The sequence below is a fragment of the Brassica rapa genome, chromosome A10 (genome assembly GCF_000309985.2).
Source record: "Brassica rapa cultivar Chiifu-401-42 chromosome A10, CAAS_Brap_v3.01, whole genome shotgun sequence".
Taxonomy (NCBI): Eukaryota; Viridiplantae; Streptophyta; class Magnoliopsida; order Brassicales; family Brassicaceae; genus Brassica; species Brassica rapa.
In genome coordinates, this window is record NC_024804.2 from 18,494,914 (window position 1) to 18,514,691 (window position 19,778).

General features: G+C 36.0%; 5 protein-coding genes across 5 annotated transcripts; 3 read left to right on the top strand and 2 right to left on the bottom strand.

The window, feature by feature from the left end:
* The first annotated feature begins 11 nt into the window (after nt 1–11).
* LOC103846934 (cytochrome P450 71A1) lies at nt 12–2,251 on the top strand. Its single transcript, XM_009123946.2, has 2 exons — nt 12–890; nt 1,437–2,251. Exons 1-2 carry the CDS (start codon nt 12–14, stop codon nt 2,049–2,051), a joined length of 1,494 nt encoding a protein of 497 aa, XP_009122194.1. The 3' UTR covers nt 2,052–2,251.
* Nucleotides 2,252–6,431: 4,180 nt separating this feature from the next.
* On the top strand, nt 6,432–8,587 carry LOC103846935 (cytochrome P450 71A1). Its single transcript, XM_009123947.3, has 2 exons — nt 6,432–7,433; nt 7,853–8,587. The coding sequence occupies exons 1-2, from the start codon at nt 6,570–6,572 to the stop codon at nt 8,453–8,455; spliced, it is 1,467 nt and encodes a 488-aa protein (XP_009122195.1). The 5' UTR covers nt 6,432–6,569; the 3' UTR covers nt 8,456–8,587.
* A 163-nt stretch (nt 8,588–8,750) lies between these two features.
* On the bottom strand, nt 8,751–10,740 carry LOC103846938 (deoxyhypusine synthase). Its single transcript, XM_009123948.3, has 7 exons — nt 10,449–10,740; nt 10,194–10,364; nt 9,889–10,107; nt 9,712–9,798; nt 9,522–9,627; nt 9,152–9,387; nt 8,751–9,065 (listed from the first exon to the last, which is right to left on the bottom strand). The coding sequence occupies exons 1-7, from the start codon at nt 10,644–10,646 to the stop codon at nt 8,976–8,978; spliced, it is 1,107 nt and encodes a 368-aa protein (XP_009122196.1). The 5' UTR covers nt 10,647–10,740; the 3' UTR covers nt 8,751–8,975.
* A 174-nt stretch (nt 10,741–10,914) lies between these two features.
* On the bottom strand, nt 10,915–13,763 carry LOC103846939 (guanylyl cyclase 1). Its single transcript, XM_009123949.2, has 10 exons — nt 13,525–13,763; nt 13,072–13,324; nt 12,857–12,981; nt 12,609–12,720; nt 12,422–12,496; nt 12,080–12,168; nt 11,897–11,958; nt 11,571–11,643; nt 11,332–11,407; nt 10,915–11,244 (listed from the first exon to the last, which is right to left on the bottom strand). Exons 2-10 carry the CDS (start codon nt 13,237–13,239, stop codon nt 11,209–11,211), a joined length of 816 nt encoding a protein of 271 aa, XP_009122197.1. The 5' UTR covers nt 13,240–13,324; nt 13,525–13,763; the 3' UTR covers nt 10,915–11,208.
* Nucleotides 13,764–15,618: 1,855 nt separating this feature from the next.
* On the top strand, nt 15,619–17,973 carry LOC103846940 (rop guanine nucleotide exchange factor 5). The gene is made up of 7 exons (XM_009123950.3): nt 15,619–15,880; nt 16,009–16,125; nt 16,198–16,352; nt 16,420–16,494; nt 16,577–16,867; nt 17,000–17,362; nt 17,449–17,973. Exons 1-7 carry the CDS (start codon nt 15,619–15,621, stop codon nt 17,971–17,973), a joined length of 1,788 nt encoding a protein of 595 aa, XP_009122198.1.
* The last annotated feature ends 1,805 nt before the right edge of the window (nt 17,974–19,778 follow it).

Here is a 19,778-nt window from a genome sequence, read left to right on the forward strand (position 1 = left end):
CCCTGAGAATTATGGAGCAAATCGTCTTCAACTCACACACTTTCCTTTTAACTCTTTTCGCATTGTTCCCAATTCTCTTCTTCGCAATTCTCAAAAATAAGATCAGATCAAAAAAGATAAAACTTCCTCCATCCCCTCCAAAGCTTCCTCTCATTGGAAATCTTCATCAGATAGGTAACTTACCCCACAAGTCACTCCAGGACCTCTCACTCAAGCATGGACAGTTCATGTTCGTGAACCTTGGAACCACTCCATACCTAGTTGTTTCGACCGCTGATGCCCTCGAAGAGATCACCAAGAACCACGACATTACCATCTCGAATCGACCCACCAACACTAGCGTTTATCCTCTAATGGGTAATGGTCAAGACTTGTTGTACCATCCTTACGGAGACCACTGGAAGCAACTAAGGAAGATCAGCGCAATGCATCTGATGAATAAAAACGTCGTGAACCACCGGTTTCAAACGTTGAGAGATGAAGAGATCTCGAGTATGTTGGAGACTATTCATCTTTCGAGCCTAAAAGGCGAAGAGATCAATATATCGGATATGATGAATACTGTGGTAAGCAGTGTCCTCCATAGGTCGTACACGGGTAGCTCCAAAAGGGAAGAAAAGGAAGGGCTCTCGAGCTCGATGCGTTTCTTGAACTGGGACGTCAAGTTCAAGAAGCTCTTGGGATCTTTATGCGTGGAGGATTTGTTTCCGATCTTAGGGTTGATGGATAGGTTTACGGGTTTCAAAACTCTTTTAAAGAGTACTTACTTGGAGTTAGATAGTATTATGGAGACTCTCATCAGTGAAAGAGAGAAGGAGAGCTTCGTGGATGTACTTATTCATCAACGAGACAACGATAAACTTGACTACGACGTCAAAGCAATCATGCAGGTGTGTGTATATATTTATTTGCATTCGATTCATAAATTACTATCTGGATTTTTCTTATCGAAATTAAGTGAATATCAAATCATATCGAATATTCAATATCTTTTTTTTGAACAACATCGAATATTCAATATCATAACCTAATAATTAATAAATACCTTCAAATAACACTAAATTATGTTTTGTGACAAAATTAGCACACAAAATTTTCTTTTCAAACTAACATTAATTTTTTTTGGTAACACTTAATATCATTAGTTAAAAGTTAAAAAATACAATTTTTGTTTTATATTTGGGTTTGGGTTTAGTGATTATAATTTATGGTTTAGTAGTAAGAGAGTGTGGGATTATGATTTAAGAGTTAGAGTAATTAAGTGTTTTTATTTTCAAAATAATGCTATTTTAGAATTTTTTTTATAATATAATATGTATAAAAATATAATTGAGTGCTATTTTTTTGAATAAACTTTTTAAAAGTGTTGATTTCGAAATTTGCCCATTAATTATTGTTTTTAGATTGTCTCTTTCTTAAAGATGTTTCAATTGTAGGGTATATTTGTCGCGGGTGTAGACTCTGTAGCATTGGAGCTAGAATGGTTGATGGCCGACCTCATCAAGCATCCCAAAGTTATGCGGAAAGCACAAGAAGAGGTACACCGCATAGTTGGGACCAAATCAAAGATAAGCAATGATGAAATAGAAAAAATGCATTATTTGAAATGTGTAATCAAGGAGACAATGAGGCTCCACCCTGCGGGAGTAGTTCCACGAGAGACATCATCTAAGTGGATAAAAGTAGGAGGCTACGATATCCCTCCGAAGACCAAAGTATTCGTGAATCTGTATTCTATCCAACGAGACCCTAAACAATGGGAAAATCCAGACGATTTTATACCTGAGAGATTCATGGAAAATAACATTGAGTTCATGGGGAGCAAAGGGTACATTCCATTTGGATTTGGTCGTAGGAACTGCCCTGGTATGGCCTTTGGTAACACTTTGCTCGAGGAGATTATTGTGAATCTCCTTTACCGGTTTGACTGGAAGTTGCCTGATGGTTCTAAACCGGAAGAGCTTAACATGGAGGAGGTAAGTCAGTTTGTTATCGCAAAGAAGTACCCTCTCAGGCTGGTTCCGGTTCAAAGGTTTAAGAGCAAAGCCTAGGGTTTATGTAATAAGGGTTTCCATTTTTAAGTAATAAATGGGGTCAATGCATTTGGTTTGCTAGTAAGAGTGACAATAAAAAAAAAAGTGACAACTATTTATTTCGGTTTTCAATAATGTTTCGGCAAGAATTAGGCCGTTTCCTTGTGTAAGCATGCTATCAAATCATATTATTAATCAATTTTACGATTATTTATCTACTACAGTGTATCTTAACTTATTTGGCTCAAGCTACAATGCCCGGTACAGGCCAACATTTAATTAACTGCATTGATTTTTACCCGAATACATTACGAAAGGTAATCCGCTTCCCGCCCCGCCATGCGGTTAACAGTAACAAAAATCTTTATATATATCTTATATCTATATATATTTATAACTGTTAGAATCGCACCACAATTAAATTGCTTGTCCCGCATCGTTCAATCCGTAGTCACTATTCGGAGTCAAATCCTCTTTGTAACGTATACTTTCTTTTATTGACAGAACGGTCTTTACTTTTTAGTTATTACTATTATTTCTTTTTTTTTAATAATTCTGAACTTTAATTTTAATAAAAAATTATATATATCAGCATTGGTTTTCAGCCGTGAGCGGAATCAGAAAGTAGGTAAAAAAAGGTGAATGATTTGACCAGTTGTTTAAGTGATGGATTGATTAATTTCTCATCAAATGATAAATGATAATTCTTTACAATATGTATTCAGTCAAATGGCTCAAACGATTTATATACCGATTAAGATTTCGAATGGTAACAGCGGATTGAGCAGTGCGGGACAAGTGGTTTGACTGCGGTGTAGTTCTGACAGTTATAAAAATGTATAGATATATGGTATATATAAAGATTTTTGTTACTGTTGACTGCGGTGCGGTGCGGGACGAATGTTACCATTCGGAACCTAAGAAAGCCGATTCACCTATAAGGACAAAATGAAGTTAAAAAATAAATTTTCTACTCACAATCTGTTTGATAGGCTCTAAGTGATTTTCTTAAATTTTATTATAATAAAAATAGTAATATAAAATAAATGAGTATTAAGTTAAAATGCTCTAAACTGATGAAAACTATTGGACTAAAGTTTCAAATTTGAAATATCAACTTGTTTTATAATCATTATTTTTATAATAAATTTTAGAAACTTGTCAATGGACATGCTATTGAAATAAAAGGGTCAGCTGTGACCAAATGCAAAACTACAAAAGAAAATTGAACCGCATACGATTAATCTTGTTCAACTCTTTTACTCCTACGCATTACTTTAAGCGGTCGTGTTCGCAGTTGGGCCTCTTAGATAAAGAATAGAATAATATATATTTAATTTATAAAGATAGATTATAGTAGGCATGGGCGTTCGGGGTCCCAAACGGGTTTCGGTTTTATCCAATCAGGTTTCGGTTTTTCGAATTTATCAAAATCAGCCTCATTCGGATTATATGAAAGTTCGGTTCGGGACCGGTTCGGGTTCTATCGGGTTCGGATTGGGATTAGTAAATCTTCAAAAAATCGGTACAATCCAATATACTTTCGGGTTCGGGTCCCAATTGGTTTTTCGGTTTAAAAGTACCTGATTTTTACTAATTTTATAACCAAAACATGAGTAAAATTGGTTCTTCAGTTTTAAAATACCTGATTTGCACCTATTTTGTAACCAAAACTTAAGTAAAATCGATTCAAAAATAAGGAACATCAACCGTGATCATTCAAAATCAAACGAAAAGTAAACATATTTACTGATAAAAAGAAAACCAAATATATAAAAACATAAAATGAAAACCAAGTTCTCATGAAATGAGAAATATTGTTTAACGAAAACAAAATTAAAATCTAAATACTTCAAGATTCAACGGTCATCTTCAACCATCAACTTTCATGTAATAGTACCACCAACCCTTCATGCAATAGAACCACCAACCTTCATGTAATAGATAAGTATTTTAGATGTTCAATATTTCATAGTGTATTTTGGATACATATTAGGAATTGAGATCATGTTTGGTACAAGATCTTTCGAGGTTTTGAATGTTTCGGGTTTTATCGGATATCCATTTAGATTCGGGTTCGGTTTGGATAATACCCATAACCCGAAATACCACAAAACAAGATCCATTCGGTATTTACGTCGGGTTCGGATCGGTTCGGATTCATTTTGATCGGATCGGATTCGATTCGGGTTTTCGGGTTCGGTTTATTTGCCCAGCCTTAGATTATAGCCAAGAAGTTAGAAATCAGTATTGATAAAATTAGAGAGATTGGAAAAAATAATCCAATAACACATTTTAGGATCATTTTTAAAAGTATATATGTATGACTAGTGCGATTGTACTATAAGTAGCGTGTTTTGTCAATTACGTAAAAAAAACATGCTTGGTCAATAAAGTCTGAATTAGACAGCTATTTTTGGAATCGACGACCAAAGGAAAAGAGAAAAAAAAAATTACACAAATGTATTTTTTTTTCTTTTTGCAGAAATGTATATTCACGCTAAGAAAAAGAGCCATGCATGCTGAAATCTCGATGAAACTTCCTACCGAGAGAAAAATATCATCTGCAGTATGTATTATAAATGTATTAAAATTATAGGTAAACGCAGATCAAATATCCTGAACTTTCAAATTTCAGAAATATTATGAAGTCAAAATATACTTTCCGTTCAAAAATTATGGTTTCAATGCCGGTCTTGACTTTTATAAAATTGAATATGGATGATTTTGTACTGTCGCAATTATGGTTTAAAATTATAGAAACATCTGTTCACATTAACACGCAATAATAGAACGTTTTTTAATATTGAAAACCTATTTGGAAACTTATACAGTGTGAAAATGATTACTACTTCCAAATTTATTATCCCGTCTGATTATTTAAAATAATGCAATTTATTGTAAATTTTGAATAAATCAAGTTTTCGAATACTACGGCAGACTGCATGTTGAATACTTATGAACTGTTTTCCACTTTCGCTCAAAAGTTCATATAAAGTACAAATCCTACTTTTTCAAAGTATGCGTAAACGCTCGTTGGAGATTTTAGACACACAATTCGCTAAAATCTTACTAACGAGTTATGTGTGTGTGTTTCTATGACTGGCCCACTGTAAAACCAAGTTTTCAAGGAAGATGGGAGGAACGAACTCTTTTGAAGACCAAGTACATGGCAAAATTGGAGGACCACTAGCGAATGGCACAACGTAGCTTCCTCTTGTAATTGTCTTTTACAAAAACTATTTTTTACAATAAACTTAACCATTAAATTTTAGCAAAAAATAATAATAACAACCGTATTTCATCAGTCAAGAAATTAGAACTTAACTGGTTAGAAAACAAGGATTGAAATCATGTCCTTCTGCTAGACATGCTTTGGAAATCTTTGGCAAGCCACTGTACTCTGTACGTGACCTGACCGGCTGAACCCATTGACAAAGACTTTACACTTTCTCGTGAATTAATATTAGTCTTTTCTTTTCACTCCATTTGTTTTTAGCTCAATTATTTTTTTCCTTTTCGACCTCCATAATTGGTGAACATCTTGCATGTTTTGGATTCTTTTGATATTAGAAGTGTAATAAATGTTTTAATACTTTTTTTGTTTGGCATCTGAATTTTTCATTTATATATATAAATAAAGAGCATGTAGAAACAAAAACCTGCAAAATGAATTTTCCATTTATTTATCCATTTTATTTGATATGAAAAAGAAATTTACCATTGTATCATTCTTTTCCAAATAGCACCATTACTATCTACCAACACGTTTATTGTCTTCTACCAACTTCGGTAGTGATAGTATTGGTGCCTTGCGGTGGTCATTATTGTAGCGAGTCAATGTCGTTTTATCTGATAAATATACATCAACCATCGACCTATCGTTAAGGGAATACAAGCGGTGGGTTTAATCTTCGGAAGAAAAGTCATTTGTTGAAACCTCTACTTTTCTCGTGGAAGAAAAAACGTGAACCACATAAATCTAGAATTTCAATTGACTTTGACCAATTTTAATTTTATTAACTCCATTAAATATCCATTAATAATGTCAAAAAAAAATCCATTAATAAATGCTTTCTAAGTTAAAATATGGAGTGCTTATTTGCTTTTAGCACACATTAACATAACACTTTTTTGCTTTTTCATTTTAAAATCAAATTTGAATTCAGAAATAGTGGGAAGTATATAATATGTTAAGATAAAAATAAATAAATGATTGCCCTAGTTGGAAAAATAGTTGTTAAGACAAACAATTACTCCTACCCTCTCTTAAACAAATATTATATGTTTGACAAAAAAATCTGATGGTGTCAGAAAGGTTGAACGCTCAACAACGTAGTTCTTAACTTTAATTGAATAACAATGCTATTGGTCTCGGGTCTTTGTTTTGTACATTGAAGAGATATTTGCTAAGGAGCCAGCTCATTTTGACTGCAACTTTCTACACAAATACTTATAACCCTCTTAACTGCTATAAATACAAGGCTTGGATCAAACCAAGTGATCACCAAACTTAAAGAAAGAGAGATAGTAATCATGGAGCAGATCCTCTCTAACTCAAACCCTTTCCTTTTAACTCTTTTAGCTTTGTTCCCACTTATCATCTTCGCACTTATCAAGAAAAACAACAAATCAAGAAAGCTAAACCTTCCTCCATCCCCACCAAAGCTTCCCTTCATCGGAAACCTCCACCAAATCGGCGACTTACCACACAAGTCACTCCACGACCTCTCCCTCAAACATGGACCATTCATGTTCGTAAACTTCGGAGCAACTCGATACCTCGTGGTCTCATCCGCTGCTGCTCTTGAAGAGATCTCCAAGAACCATGACATTGACTTCTCGAACCGACCCGCTATCGCTAGCCTCCAAGGTCTAAAGGGTAATGGCCAAGACATGGTCTATCATCCTTATGGAGACCACTGGAAGCAGTTGAGAAAAGTGGGCGCTCTTCATCTCTTGAACAAAAACGCTGTCAACAAGTTTCAGACAATGAGAGATGAAGAGATCTCGAGTATGTTAAAGACACTTGATGTTCATAACGTGAAAGGCGAAGATGTCGATATAACGGATATATTCAACATCGTGGTGAGCAATATCTTTCTTAGGTCGTACACGGGTAGTACCCATAAGGAAGATAAGACCACGAAGAAGTTTTTGGATTGGGATGTTAAGTTCAAGAAGCTCATGGGAGCTTTCTGTGTTGGTGATATGTACTCGAGCTTCGCTTGGGTCGACAGATTTACGGGTTTTACAACTCTTTTAAGGAACATCTACTCGGAGTTGGACGGTATCATGGATAAACTCATCAATGAAAGAGAGAAGGAGAGCTATGTGGACGTTCTTGTTCGCCTACGAGACGTCGAAAAATATGACTACGATGTCAAAGCTATCATGAAGGTATGTGGAACATTCTCTAGATACTTCCATTTAATGTTCTAAAAATCAGGCGCATAGGTAATAATCAAAACAATTTTCTTAAAATCCAACTCAAAAAATTTAAATAGTTTATATCGTCTTAAATATTTCTAAATTAGTCTAAATCAATTTAAAATGGTATCAATCGGTTAAATCAATCAAAATGTTAGTGCAATTCGACAAGCTTGTCTGTTTTTTTATATATAATTTTTATAACTTATAAAAAAACCATAATATATAATAAATAACAAATCATTTGTTAATATTTGGCTCCACCTAGATCCCAAATAATCTTCTTAGTCGGTTGTCTATAAAACATCCACTTACACTAGGGATTTTAGAACATTGCTTTCATGCATATGTATAAGTCAGCTATTGAAATGTTCTTGGTCCAACTGTAGGGTACATTTGTCGCGGCTATAGAATCCGTAGCACTGGAGCTTGAGTGGCTATTCTCGGAACTCATCAAGAACCCTGAAGTTTTAAAGAAAGCACAAGAAGAAGTACAACGCGTAGTTGGGACCAAAGCTGAGATAACCAGTAATGAAATAGAACAAATGCATTATTTGAGATGTATCATTAAGGAGACGTTGAGGCTTCACCCACCAGGTATAGTTCCGAGACAGACATCTTCCAAGTGGATAAAAGTAGGTGGCTACGATATCCCTCCCAACACCAAAGTACTTGTGAATCTCTTTGCGGTCCAACGTGATCCTAAGGACTGGGACAGACCTGATGAGTTTATCCCTGAGAGGTTCATGGAGAAGCACGTTGACTTCATGGGGAGCAAAGGGTACGTTCCGTTTGGGTTTGGTCGTAGGAACTGTCCCGGTATGGCTTATGGTATAGCGTTGCTCGAGGAGATTATAGCTAATCTCTTGTACCGGTTTGATTGGAAGATGTATGATGGTTCTAAACCGGAAGAGCTTAGTATGGAGGAGATATCTCAGTTTGTTGTCACTAGAAAGGTTCCTCTCAGGGTTATACCAGTTCGCAGGGTGTAGTTTTCTCAACGAATATGGTTTTGTTATTAATATGTGGAATAATCATATGGGTGAAAGTTTTAAGGTTTTTTTTTGTTTTTGAATAATAATGTTGAATAAGATGAAAAGTAATGATACATGAAACTTTGATAATGTTGGACTTGGATGAATTAATCCAAAAATATACTCACAGATAATATTCTTCATTTATTCACACATTAAGAATTATTAAGAATACACATTAAATATGTATCATAAATATATCATTTTCTGTGATTAACAATTTTCAATAAATTTAAACTAATAGCATGCCAGTAAACTCGATTAATCTTCTAACATTAACAATTTACTGTCATTAAATAATACAAAATTTATTGAGCACATAAAAATATTATTCTTGTGAAACCATTTTTTCCAATTTTTTTTTTTGTCAAAAGGAGGTAGTATTGTTTTAGAGATGAATGTTATGTAAAGCAGGACAAAGGGTACAACAACAAGATGGAAGAACAAACCGATAAATGAGACGTAAGCTTTCTTGGGCTTAGGTCTTGTGCTCACAGTTTTGTTCTCTCTTGGAGGCAAATGTTTCTGCAACCAACAAAGGGAAGGCTATAGTAGCATCACAGTATACCTGCAAGAAATGATCCATCATCAAAAAATGTAACTCAAAACACTAGTAAAGACGCGAAAAAAATCAAAAGAAGGTTTGAATGAGACCTTAACGGTTTTAGCAGATCCCCTTATTTTACCCCAAGACACTGCCTCATCAGGGCGTGCACCAGAGTCACTCCCATCAAACTCTTGCCCTGTGTTTATGAACACAGCGTAGTCCGCACCGTTACGCATCATGTTGGCATTACATATGTGGTGCTTCGGCAAGCCCCCTCCAAGGATTATCATCCCTGTCTTTCTTGGAGTAGCATGGACTGCTTCACCGTTCATAGCTCTGATATCTGTTCATCAAGCATTAACTGGTTCAGTCATTTCTTATAATCCATTAAAACATTTACAATTCACTGCTAGTTACAATAGTCTTGCACTAGACTTAGTAGCACATGCCATTGCCTCATGAAGTGAAAGAAGGTACCTTGCACTACGTCAATGACAAGGCCAGAGGTACGGAATGAGTGAAAATACAACATATCACCGAGAGAGCCATCGGTTAACCCCGGGCAGAACACTGGAATATTCATCTACAAACACCACATGAGACATGAACCTTGTTACCTACCTTTATATGCCCAAAATACTATATAAAGGCTAAGTTTTTATGTTACCTTGTATGCCCAATAAAGATATGAACTCTCATTATTTATTTCTTTCCCCAGCCGCGCTAACAATTTAGAAGGCGTCCACAACACACTCTACAATCAACATAATAAGGATTATCATCAAGAGAGGAATAATCTATCTCCCCACTCGAAAAAAAACAAAAGAATGGAAATCAATAATACCTCTTCTTTCTGTTCCTTCAACATCTGGTCAAAGATGGGAATGATCCAATCCTCAAACTTGCAGTAGTTATCATTCGGAACAAGCAAGTTCCCGATCCGGTTCAATCCCTTTGACCGAAGATACGCACCCGGTAGAGAGAAATCACCTTTGAAAGTAGGAGCAAGGCATTTGATGAGATCTTCCTCTACGCCACCAGTTGTAGTAACTATAACATCAACCTGAAAAGAATCATTAAAATCAACCAAACAGCAACTTCCCAAGTAAAAGACAGGCCAAGTCATTTAAACTAAAACTAGTCACTAACCATATGATGCTGAACAAGGTATCGAATAGTCTCTCTAACACCAGAGGAAACAAGATTCGAAGTGAAGCCTAGAAAGATTTTACACTTCACGGACTCTCTATACGCTGGGTCCTTCTCCTCTTCACTACAGTCTTCAGGTGCTATAGTTTCATCAGAGAGTCTCCACTCTAGCTTCAAATACAATTCAAAACCTCCACGTTAATGATTTTAGACAAAAACTAAGCTCAGACAAGGGAACTTAAAACTTTCTCTAACCATTTGATTAACGACATCAATAGCTTCGCCGAGGTTTGAGGCTTGGAAGCCCGTTGTGAGCATGGATCGGAGAAGCTTGGGGTAGTTTACTCCTTGGTTGAAATCGTATCCTTCGATTTTGTCGCACTTTCCTTCTAACGATTCGGATTCCTTGAAGACGGTGGAGTGAACAGATGAGAGAACACGATCCTCCTCCATCTTCTTTCTCGGAAGATGTGGAGAGTTTTGGGAGGGAGTTTTAGGGTTCTAGCAAGCTAGTAGCAGACAGGGAAAAAGACACAACCATCTTCTTAACGAATCTTATGATGATGTGTTTGGTCCGAATCTAATTCCGGTTTAAGAATGTTCTGGTATGACGCGAATTGGATATGTTGGTATTGGTTCGGTTCGGTTCGATCCGGTACGGTCGATTGTACTTTTGTTTTAACGTAGTGGAATTAGTCTTGTTATTACTGGAAAACTTGAATCAATCAAATCTTATATTGCATTCACATCCTAAAGGGACTTTTATGACAAAACCGATTTGTACAACAAGGAATAACTATAACAGCTTAGAAACAGAGACAAATCTGATCAATGTCAAACCTATACTCACTTATGATCCATGAACCTCTATATGAATATGTTGGGCAACATCCATTTATACGTATATATATATATATATGTATATGTAAACTAGTATTGCTCTTCTGGGATAGAACACTCGGGTGGGTTTCATTTTAATCCACACTCATTTGATGATGATGAAGAAGATAGAGAACTATTCTTTCTGCTTCTTCATGTTCTCCAAGTTAATCTGCACAAATCCATCGAAAACAGCAGATGAACAAAGAGCATCTTCACAAGCCAAAACTCAACAAATATTCATGTTTCCTTAGATTACCAGGAGAAGATCTTCGTCTGTACCAAACGATTTCCGGGCATTCTCTAGGCATTTTGACGAGACTCTCTCGTGCATCCTGCAAGAATATTTTCTCTGTGAATTCTTTACTAGTATGAGTATGTCCAGGAAACTGGCAGGCTCCCTGATGATTGATGCATCAGATGCAACATCTCAGCGTACAAGGTCGAAGGGGCACATGACTGTAAGAAACAAAGCAGTAAGAGATTATCAGAACTTACTTGGAACTGGCGGGATCTCTGATCTCGAACTCATTCTTTACAGCATCGTAGCCACATATCACAATGTAGTGACCTATTGAAAACACGAAGGAAACAAACTGATGTAAGGAATTTAGAAAATGTAGTCTTTAACCGCTTAGGTGAAGCTTGATAGCGTTTTCGCTCTTTTGAGCAGCTAGGCTTTAAGCTCGGCTTAATTAATAATGTGATTGCTTTGCCATGTCATGGTTTCATAAATTACAGAAGTAGAATATCAAGAGGATAACAAAACTGGACTTCCTATTTCGAAGAGACGAGACAGAGTATAAGACAGGGGGCATACTCACCAGTGTAGCTGGAGTTGCTGCTGTGAAGACCAGCGACAATCACTTCCTCCAACCAAGACTTGCTGCAAAAACCAAAAAACGAGCATGAACAGTATGCAACTTCTTTATCATACGTTTAGCAAAAGCATAGGAAACAGGAAAGACACAAATGAACTTGAGAACACGAGAAGCGAGAGAACCGACCTTAGCTTGTCTTGGTCGACTAATGCAATGGCGATATAGTTCCCCGACAGTAGCAAACAAGAAATCTCATCGATACTAACTGACCTGCACTGCAAAAACGAAGAGGTTGATTGAATTTGATTTCCAAATAACAAACAGATTACACAAGGGACGGTTTGATGATGACACATGACTTTCCGCAGAAATGCTAAAATGATGTAGATTATCAAATCCTAGTAACAATGGGTAGAAAAACTCGCCACATATCTCAAGAGCATCACCAATGGAACAAAAAAAAAAATAGAGAGAATTTTTCTTCAACACAGGAGAAAGTAGAAACATTTGGCAAAAACAGGGGTTTACCTGTATAACAATGCCAGATTCATGTGCTTTTCTAAAGAGCAAATCCACACGCAGCAGATCTTCAGGGAGCTGCTCCTGCATCATGATTTCCGAAAGGAAGAAAATTAGAAGAAACAAGTGGGGGAAAGAATCAACATTTCATTAACACGAATCTAGAGGTCTTATTGCATATAAGGTTAAGAGATACCTTGTAAAACTCCTCAATGGAGTAATTAGGATTAGCTCCGAATGTTATTGTGCAATAAGAAAATTCCACGCAGAACCTTTGCAGTAAATATGCCAGATCAACAGTCCAAATGCTGCAGAAATGACCAAAAAAACAAGAAAAAGCTGATGATAAATATCTTCTTTATATGTTTCTCATCTATAAGAAGCAGACAAAGCTCATAAAAATAAAGTGGAGGGTGATGAAAGTTTCTTAAGGTATAAGCAGACCTATTTGTGGAGCAAATCTCAGCCAGATCCTCAATAGTACAGCTAGTGATGCCGCTAGCTCGGAGAACCATGAGAACACAAGCGAGGCCACAGTCCCACGAAGCTACCTGATGTACATGAGGGACCTAAAGATATAGCAAATATGATTATAAGTTTCAGATTCACACTAGACTAAGATCAAACATGGAGAAACAAAAGAATATAGCTAGTCTTACTTCCATGTGGGACGACGAGGATGGATCTTTGAGGCTGCCATGACTAGTAGTAACAAAGGGATGATCAAACTGTGAATATTTAGGAGAAATGGAATCTCCATCTTGTCCTTCTTCTGATCTCCCCTGGACTTTCAAAATCTTGTTGAGCAGAAAACAAAGAGGCCACATGAATAAATAAACCCAAAGTGTGTTGTTGTTCTTCCACACACTATAAGCAGTAACAGCGTTATCTAATGATCTCGCTGCTTTAGACCTGAATGAATATACACAAAGAATCATCAAATACGATTAACAAAGCTAAAACAACTCTCATCTCCATCATCAAAAACTCTATTCATCCAATAATCAAACAATATGCGAATCTAAGCGGACTCGTAACCGATCACAAACCTAAATAATCGTGACTTCTACGATCGAGAACCAAAGAATCAAATCAGAGAATGAGATTTTCACCTTTGCTTAAGATGCAAGACGGTTCTAGGCGTTAGGGAGAAGCAATAATTCTCTGAATAATTTTCCTCCTACTTTTTTTTCCTGGAAAATAATAATCAAAACGGTTTGGATAAAGGAGACGAAGCTGTGGAAAGCGACGAATCCTATGATTTTGCTCTAAATTAAAATCCCTTTTCGCTTTGTCTTTTTATTCCTTCTTTCTCATTCATCTTTCGTTCCCGTCTTCTATCGCCATTATTGAAGTTCCCAACAATGTTGGACATTCTCGCTGTCAGTTCTGGGATGGGTTACCCAACTCGGCCCATTAGCGATCCATCTCTATAGCGTTTCGGTACGTGTCAGTTTGGCCCATTAAGGGAACAAACTTTACGAAACGACAAGGTGTATGGACTAGTGAACTGTCGTTTACTGTCATGCATGTGATGGTTTATGTTCTTCTAACCTTTTCATATTCAATTTTTTTTTGGAAGTTTGTGTTATATTCTGTTTTAGTAAAAGGAGCTCAAGTATACACTATTCTTGTTTGAGTGAATGTCTTTTTTTCTGCATCAACAAATGACAACAACGTGATATGTAGTCTCCACTGATTTCCCCACAACTGATATACATAAACCGTAAAAACAATTTTAAATCAAACTTATCACTACAATATTTCAAAAACTACACAAAGTACAAAAAGAGAGAAAATTTTAATCATAAAGGGCAGCAGCTTGTAAAGTAGGAAGACATTATTATATACCAAAGTAAGAAAAAAAAGAGAGTACAAAGACAAGAATTTGAATTGAAACCCATATCGAATGTAGAAGGCGGGATGTTGAACACGTAACAAAGAAGACACTGTAGACTTGTGAAATCCATATACATTAAAAAAAATAAAGAATATAACATTTTTTGAAAAAAAAGGAAAGCTTATGAGAGTGCTGTGTCCAAAAAGTCAAAAACTTTTATTTTCACTTTAGCAAAAGCTAGTTATTTGAATTTCTGTATTAGTAGAATACTAGAATTTAAGACAGTCCATACCTTTTTACTTTTTTTAGTGAACAGTGAACACTATTGCTCTATTGGATTTCGAATTTTGGAATTGTTAGATGTGATGTGATGGACATGTCTTGAACAAATCATGAATCAAACCGTAATGTTGTACATACTTAACATATTTTTCAACTATTTTGGGAAGGCATAAGTCATTAAGCTACGCCGACTTGAGAGAGGCCTTTAAACGGCTACGGAACGAATAGCGATGGGACCATGCGTTTGAATTAAATCCTCAGATTACGATACTGCACCACCACAAACATTCATATTAACGGAAATGCCACTTACTTACCCTTTGCATTATTTTCTGACAACGAATAACGATGCGATAAACCAGCTATAGCCTATAATATGAACCTTTCACATTTTTATCGGCGGCCGAGATATTAAATTTTGACACTTCCCAAGAAGAATGTATTCACTTCCTTTTTGGGGTTAAACTCTTCATTTATTAGGTAGTTTTCTGATAGTTTTTTTTTTGGAATTAAGATAGTGGTGTTGTTAAGTAGTATCATAATAACCTTACGTAGAAAATAAACCTTATGTAGAAATGCAACCAGTCTTTAACTAATTTGCGATTTGAACTTTGAATTTAATTAATTTATGTTAAAAATAGTTATGTCCATAAGTTATGTTATAATTAATATAACTAATTATTACCTCAAAATATGACAAATCTCTTAGATTAATCCCACCTAACCTCACCAAATGCTATTTCTAGTAACTTACAAAATTATCTGATTAACACAAGGGACAGAACCGTAACATCTCACCGCACGAGAAAGAAATTTGTCCGCCAAAAATATAATTTAATGTTTTGAAATAAAAGTCAATATATATTATTACTCTCTATCTACTACTCCGTATACTCGTGACAGAGGAAGAAGCTAAAACAGAGAAACATAACTTTTTTTATCGGCTAATTCTTTTTTTTGAAATTATTTTGGATCTCTCTCTCACAAGAGACATGTTCTTACCTTTAATAGCCGTTTCTTAACTCTATCCTGTCTTTCAAACAAAACCAGTTTCTCTAAGTTCGGTATTAGTTTTTTTTTTAAAATGGAGACTTTGGTGAAGAGCTGCGCAGGGATTGAGAAGAAAAGAAGTGTCTTAACTGAATCAAAGGAGAGAAGTGGATCGAGCTACGAGGTTTCTTCAGCCGCCGCTTCGTCTTCTCCGCCACCACCACAGTCGATTCTCGGTTGGCCGATAAGGAAAGCCTCGTTTCGTAAGAGTTCAAAGGAAAACATCAAGTTCGACCATAACAAACCTGCCCTTGTCGCTGATTCTGGGTTTAAAGGAAAGGAAGTGAACATTGCAGGTTAGTGCTCTGTTTTCGTTCCAGAGAAAAATAAAAATCGAATCTTTTTTTTTTCTAGAGCTTTTTACTTTAATTTAGCTTAAAATTTTGAAATTAAAACTGGTGCTGTTTATCTGATTTTGAAATAGACGTGGATATGATGAAGGAGAGATTTGCAAAGTTATTACTTGGTGAAGATATGTCAGGTTCAGGCAAAGGAGTGTGCACAGCTTTAGCCATATCCAACGCCATCACCAATCTCTGTGGTAAAACACTATCTTTGTTGTGTTATCTCAAACCTCTCCCTTGAAAGTGTTTAACATGTTTTCTTCTTTTAGCTACAATCTTTGGGCAGCTATGGAGGTTGGAGCCTCTTCCAAGCGAGAAGAAGGCAATGTGGAGAAGAGAAATGGAGTGGATTCTCAGCGTTAGTGATCACATCGTTGAGTTAACACCTTCCACACAAACTTATCCAGACGGCAAAAAGTTCGAGGTACGTTCTTGATTTTTTATTAGTGGAGTGTAATATGTACTAATGAATCAATCTTGTTGATGTTCAGGTCATGACTTGCAAACCAAGATTTGATCTTTTCATCAACCTCCCAGCTCTCCGTAAGCTAGACAATATGCTTCTTGTGAGTCTCCCTCAGACCTTTTGTCACAATGATCCTTTCGAATGAAACCATTTGATGTAGATCTATTTGTTGGTAAAAATAGGATGTCTTGGCGAGTTTCAAGAAAACAGAGTTCTGGTACGTTGATCAAGGCATTGTATCTTCTGAAAACGATGGCTCAGCTTCTTTCCGCAGAAAGATTCAGCGCCAAGAGGAGAAATGGTGGTTGCCTGTTCCTCGTCTAGCACCTAATGGCCTTACAGAAGATGCAAGAACAGAACTAAACCACAAGAGGGACTGTGCAACTCAGATACTCAAAGCTGCAATGGCCATCAACAGCGTCTCTTTAACCGAAATGGATGTTCCTGAATCTTACCTTGAAACCCTCCCTAAGGTTTCTATCTTTACTTCAAATGCATGTGCGGTTTTAAAAGTAGAAAAATATTTTTTTTTTTTTGTTAGTGTTAACTGCGGTGCCTTAGGATCTCTTTTTTATGAGTCCTCGGACACTTTACTCTTTGTGCAGAATGGTAGATCATGCCTTGGAGATGTTATCTACAGATACATAACATCGGAGAAATTTTCCGCGGAGTGTCTTCTCGATTGTCTTGATCTCTCCTCTGAGCATATTGCTCTTGATATCGCAAACCGTGTGGAAGCTTCCATATATGTTTGGCGCAGAAGAGTTCAAACAAAACTTGGAGTCAACAACACTTCAAGCTCAACTACACCAAAGCTATCATGGGAGATGGTGAAAGATCTAATGGCTGCTGGTGACAAAAGAGGATTGCTTGTGGAGAGATCCGAAACTCTCTTACGTTGCTTGAAGCAGCGGTTTCCATCTCTAACGCAGACTTCTCTAGATATTAGCAAGATTCAATCTAACAAGGTCCAAAAAAAAATAAACGTTACATTATATGATTTGCTTTTCTTGTTCCTTTAACTTAAAACTGTCTTTTTTAAATAAAATTTCAGGATATTGGGAAATCAATCTTGGAGAGCTACTCAAGGGCTTTAGAGAGCTTAGCTTCAAACATCGTGGCACGAATCGATGATTTACTCTATGTGGACGACTTAACAAAACAGCCTGATGATAACAATGTATTGTCAAGTCCAAGAGTCAGCGTTATAGCTCACAAGAAAGTAGTACCAGTCCCTTATTTACTATCTGCATCAGGAACACCATACAGAACAAGCTTCTCAACCACACCAGGTTTCTCTCCTGCACCTAGGATTAGCCCCAGACAAGGAGAGAGAACACCTTCTTATTCAAGCAAGAACACAATCAAAGTCAATGAGAAAGGTCTTCCTTCACGAGGATTTGGAGTGAGAAGGGTCTTGAACAACTATCTTGGCATGGAGTCGAAACTAAAAGTATGCGTGGATCCATCAGAGAGTCCAGAAACGGCAGTGAGAAACCAGTTTGGTAAAGAAGGTGAAGAGGAGAAGAAAAGAGATTCCATAACATCAAAGGGTCCTCCTAAGTACAATGTGTCTTGAGAGCTTGTAGAAACTCAATATAATGTATTTGTTTGATATGTTTACTTATAGCTTTTGTCTTATTCTAGTGTCTACATCTGCAAATCAAAACATACAAAGTTGAGACTTATCATAGCAAAACGTTCTCTCATCAAATCAGTTATGGTTGGTAAACAACACCAACAAATCATTAATAACGTGTATAAGGTACAATACACTTACTAATGAAGAAACAAACAACAAAGTCGTTGTAGTATAGTGGTAAGTATTCTCGCCTGTCACGCGGATGACCCGTGTTTGATCCCGGCAACGGCTTAATTTTTTATTTTCCTTATTAATTTTTTTTTCTTTAAATCTAAAAGTCGTCTCATCGAATCTAATTGGGTTTGATCCTTCTCGCAAATAGCTGCAACAAGCTCTTCGTAAGTCTTTCGCCGCCTTAAATTGTGTTTTGTTGATTTTGGGTTTGATTGTGGGGATTGTGGATTGTTTTCTCTCGCTAATTGGATAGTTGATTCGATTTATTGACATATAGATTGCAAGATACAGTTCCTCCACATAAGAGCATGTATTTTGATCAGTCCTCTTATCGAGAGAAATGTTCTCTCGACACGACGGCCAATCTCAAGCAAACCATTGACATCATAGAGCAGAAGCTACAAGATAAGGCTATATGGTTTAAGGAACATCCTTAATTTCAACATATATTTAATATGCCTAGACAATTTCATAAGTACTCGGTATCGTGGGGTCTAATTCTTAGGACATCATATATCAGGGATATTTGAATGGTGGCATATTACTGTCAATGGCGTTCCCATTAAATATTCAATTCGAGAACATTCATTGTTTGTTGGAACTCGTTTTCGACGATATGGTTTAAGACCATTTTTTGGTAAGTTTCCGGACGAAGACGTTCGTCGGAATAACCAGATGTTTGGCACTATAAAGTAGTGTAACCACATGTCAAAATCAAAGTAGGTTTGAATGAGAAATGGAGTTCCAAAGTGTGACTTACAAAGTTTAAAAAACTTTAAATTTGACTAAGTATAAAAACTAGCAAGTGCACACATTGGATATTGGGGTTTAAATTTGATTTAAAATTGTTAGATAGACTTTGTGTCTAATATCTTATGGTTTAAATCATATTTATGTTATCTTTTATATTTGTTTAAATATAAAAATGTAAACCCATAGCAAAATAAATTAGCTTTGATTAGTGGAAGATATTAATATTTTTGCTAGTAAGTTACGGTCAAGGGTTAATGAAAATTTTGTTTTTCATTATGATAATTGAGGTGACTTAATGCTCCATAACACCACTTTACGTTTGTTGTGATTTTGAAGAAAGAAAATCACACCTTTGTGATTTGTATCATAACGTAATCCTCATTCTCTTATTTCTATATAAAGGCTTGTGAGCCATTTAGAAAAGATACACCAACACATTCATACAATCAAGAAACAATTCTCTCACTCATAATAGTTATACTAGTATTTTTTTCTTCAACACATTCTTCAACACATTCAACACATTCTCTTATCTTTGTTTTATTCTTCTTTCTTTTGATGGCAGATCCTATGAAGAAAAGCAACGCCATCTTCTGAAGATCTTCATTTTCCTCTTCCATTGATTCTAGTTTTTGTTCCACGTTTGAGATATCTACCTTAGATGTGTCTACAAAATACTTCTCAGCAAAATTAAACTTAAATTATAGCTCTCTTCAAAAATATTCTCAAACTTTAGTGGGAGGTGATCGTAGCATAAGCCAGTTAACAATGCATGTTCTCGAATTAAATATCTAATGGGAATGCCATTGACAATA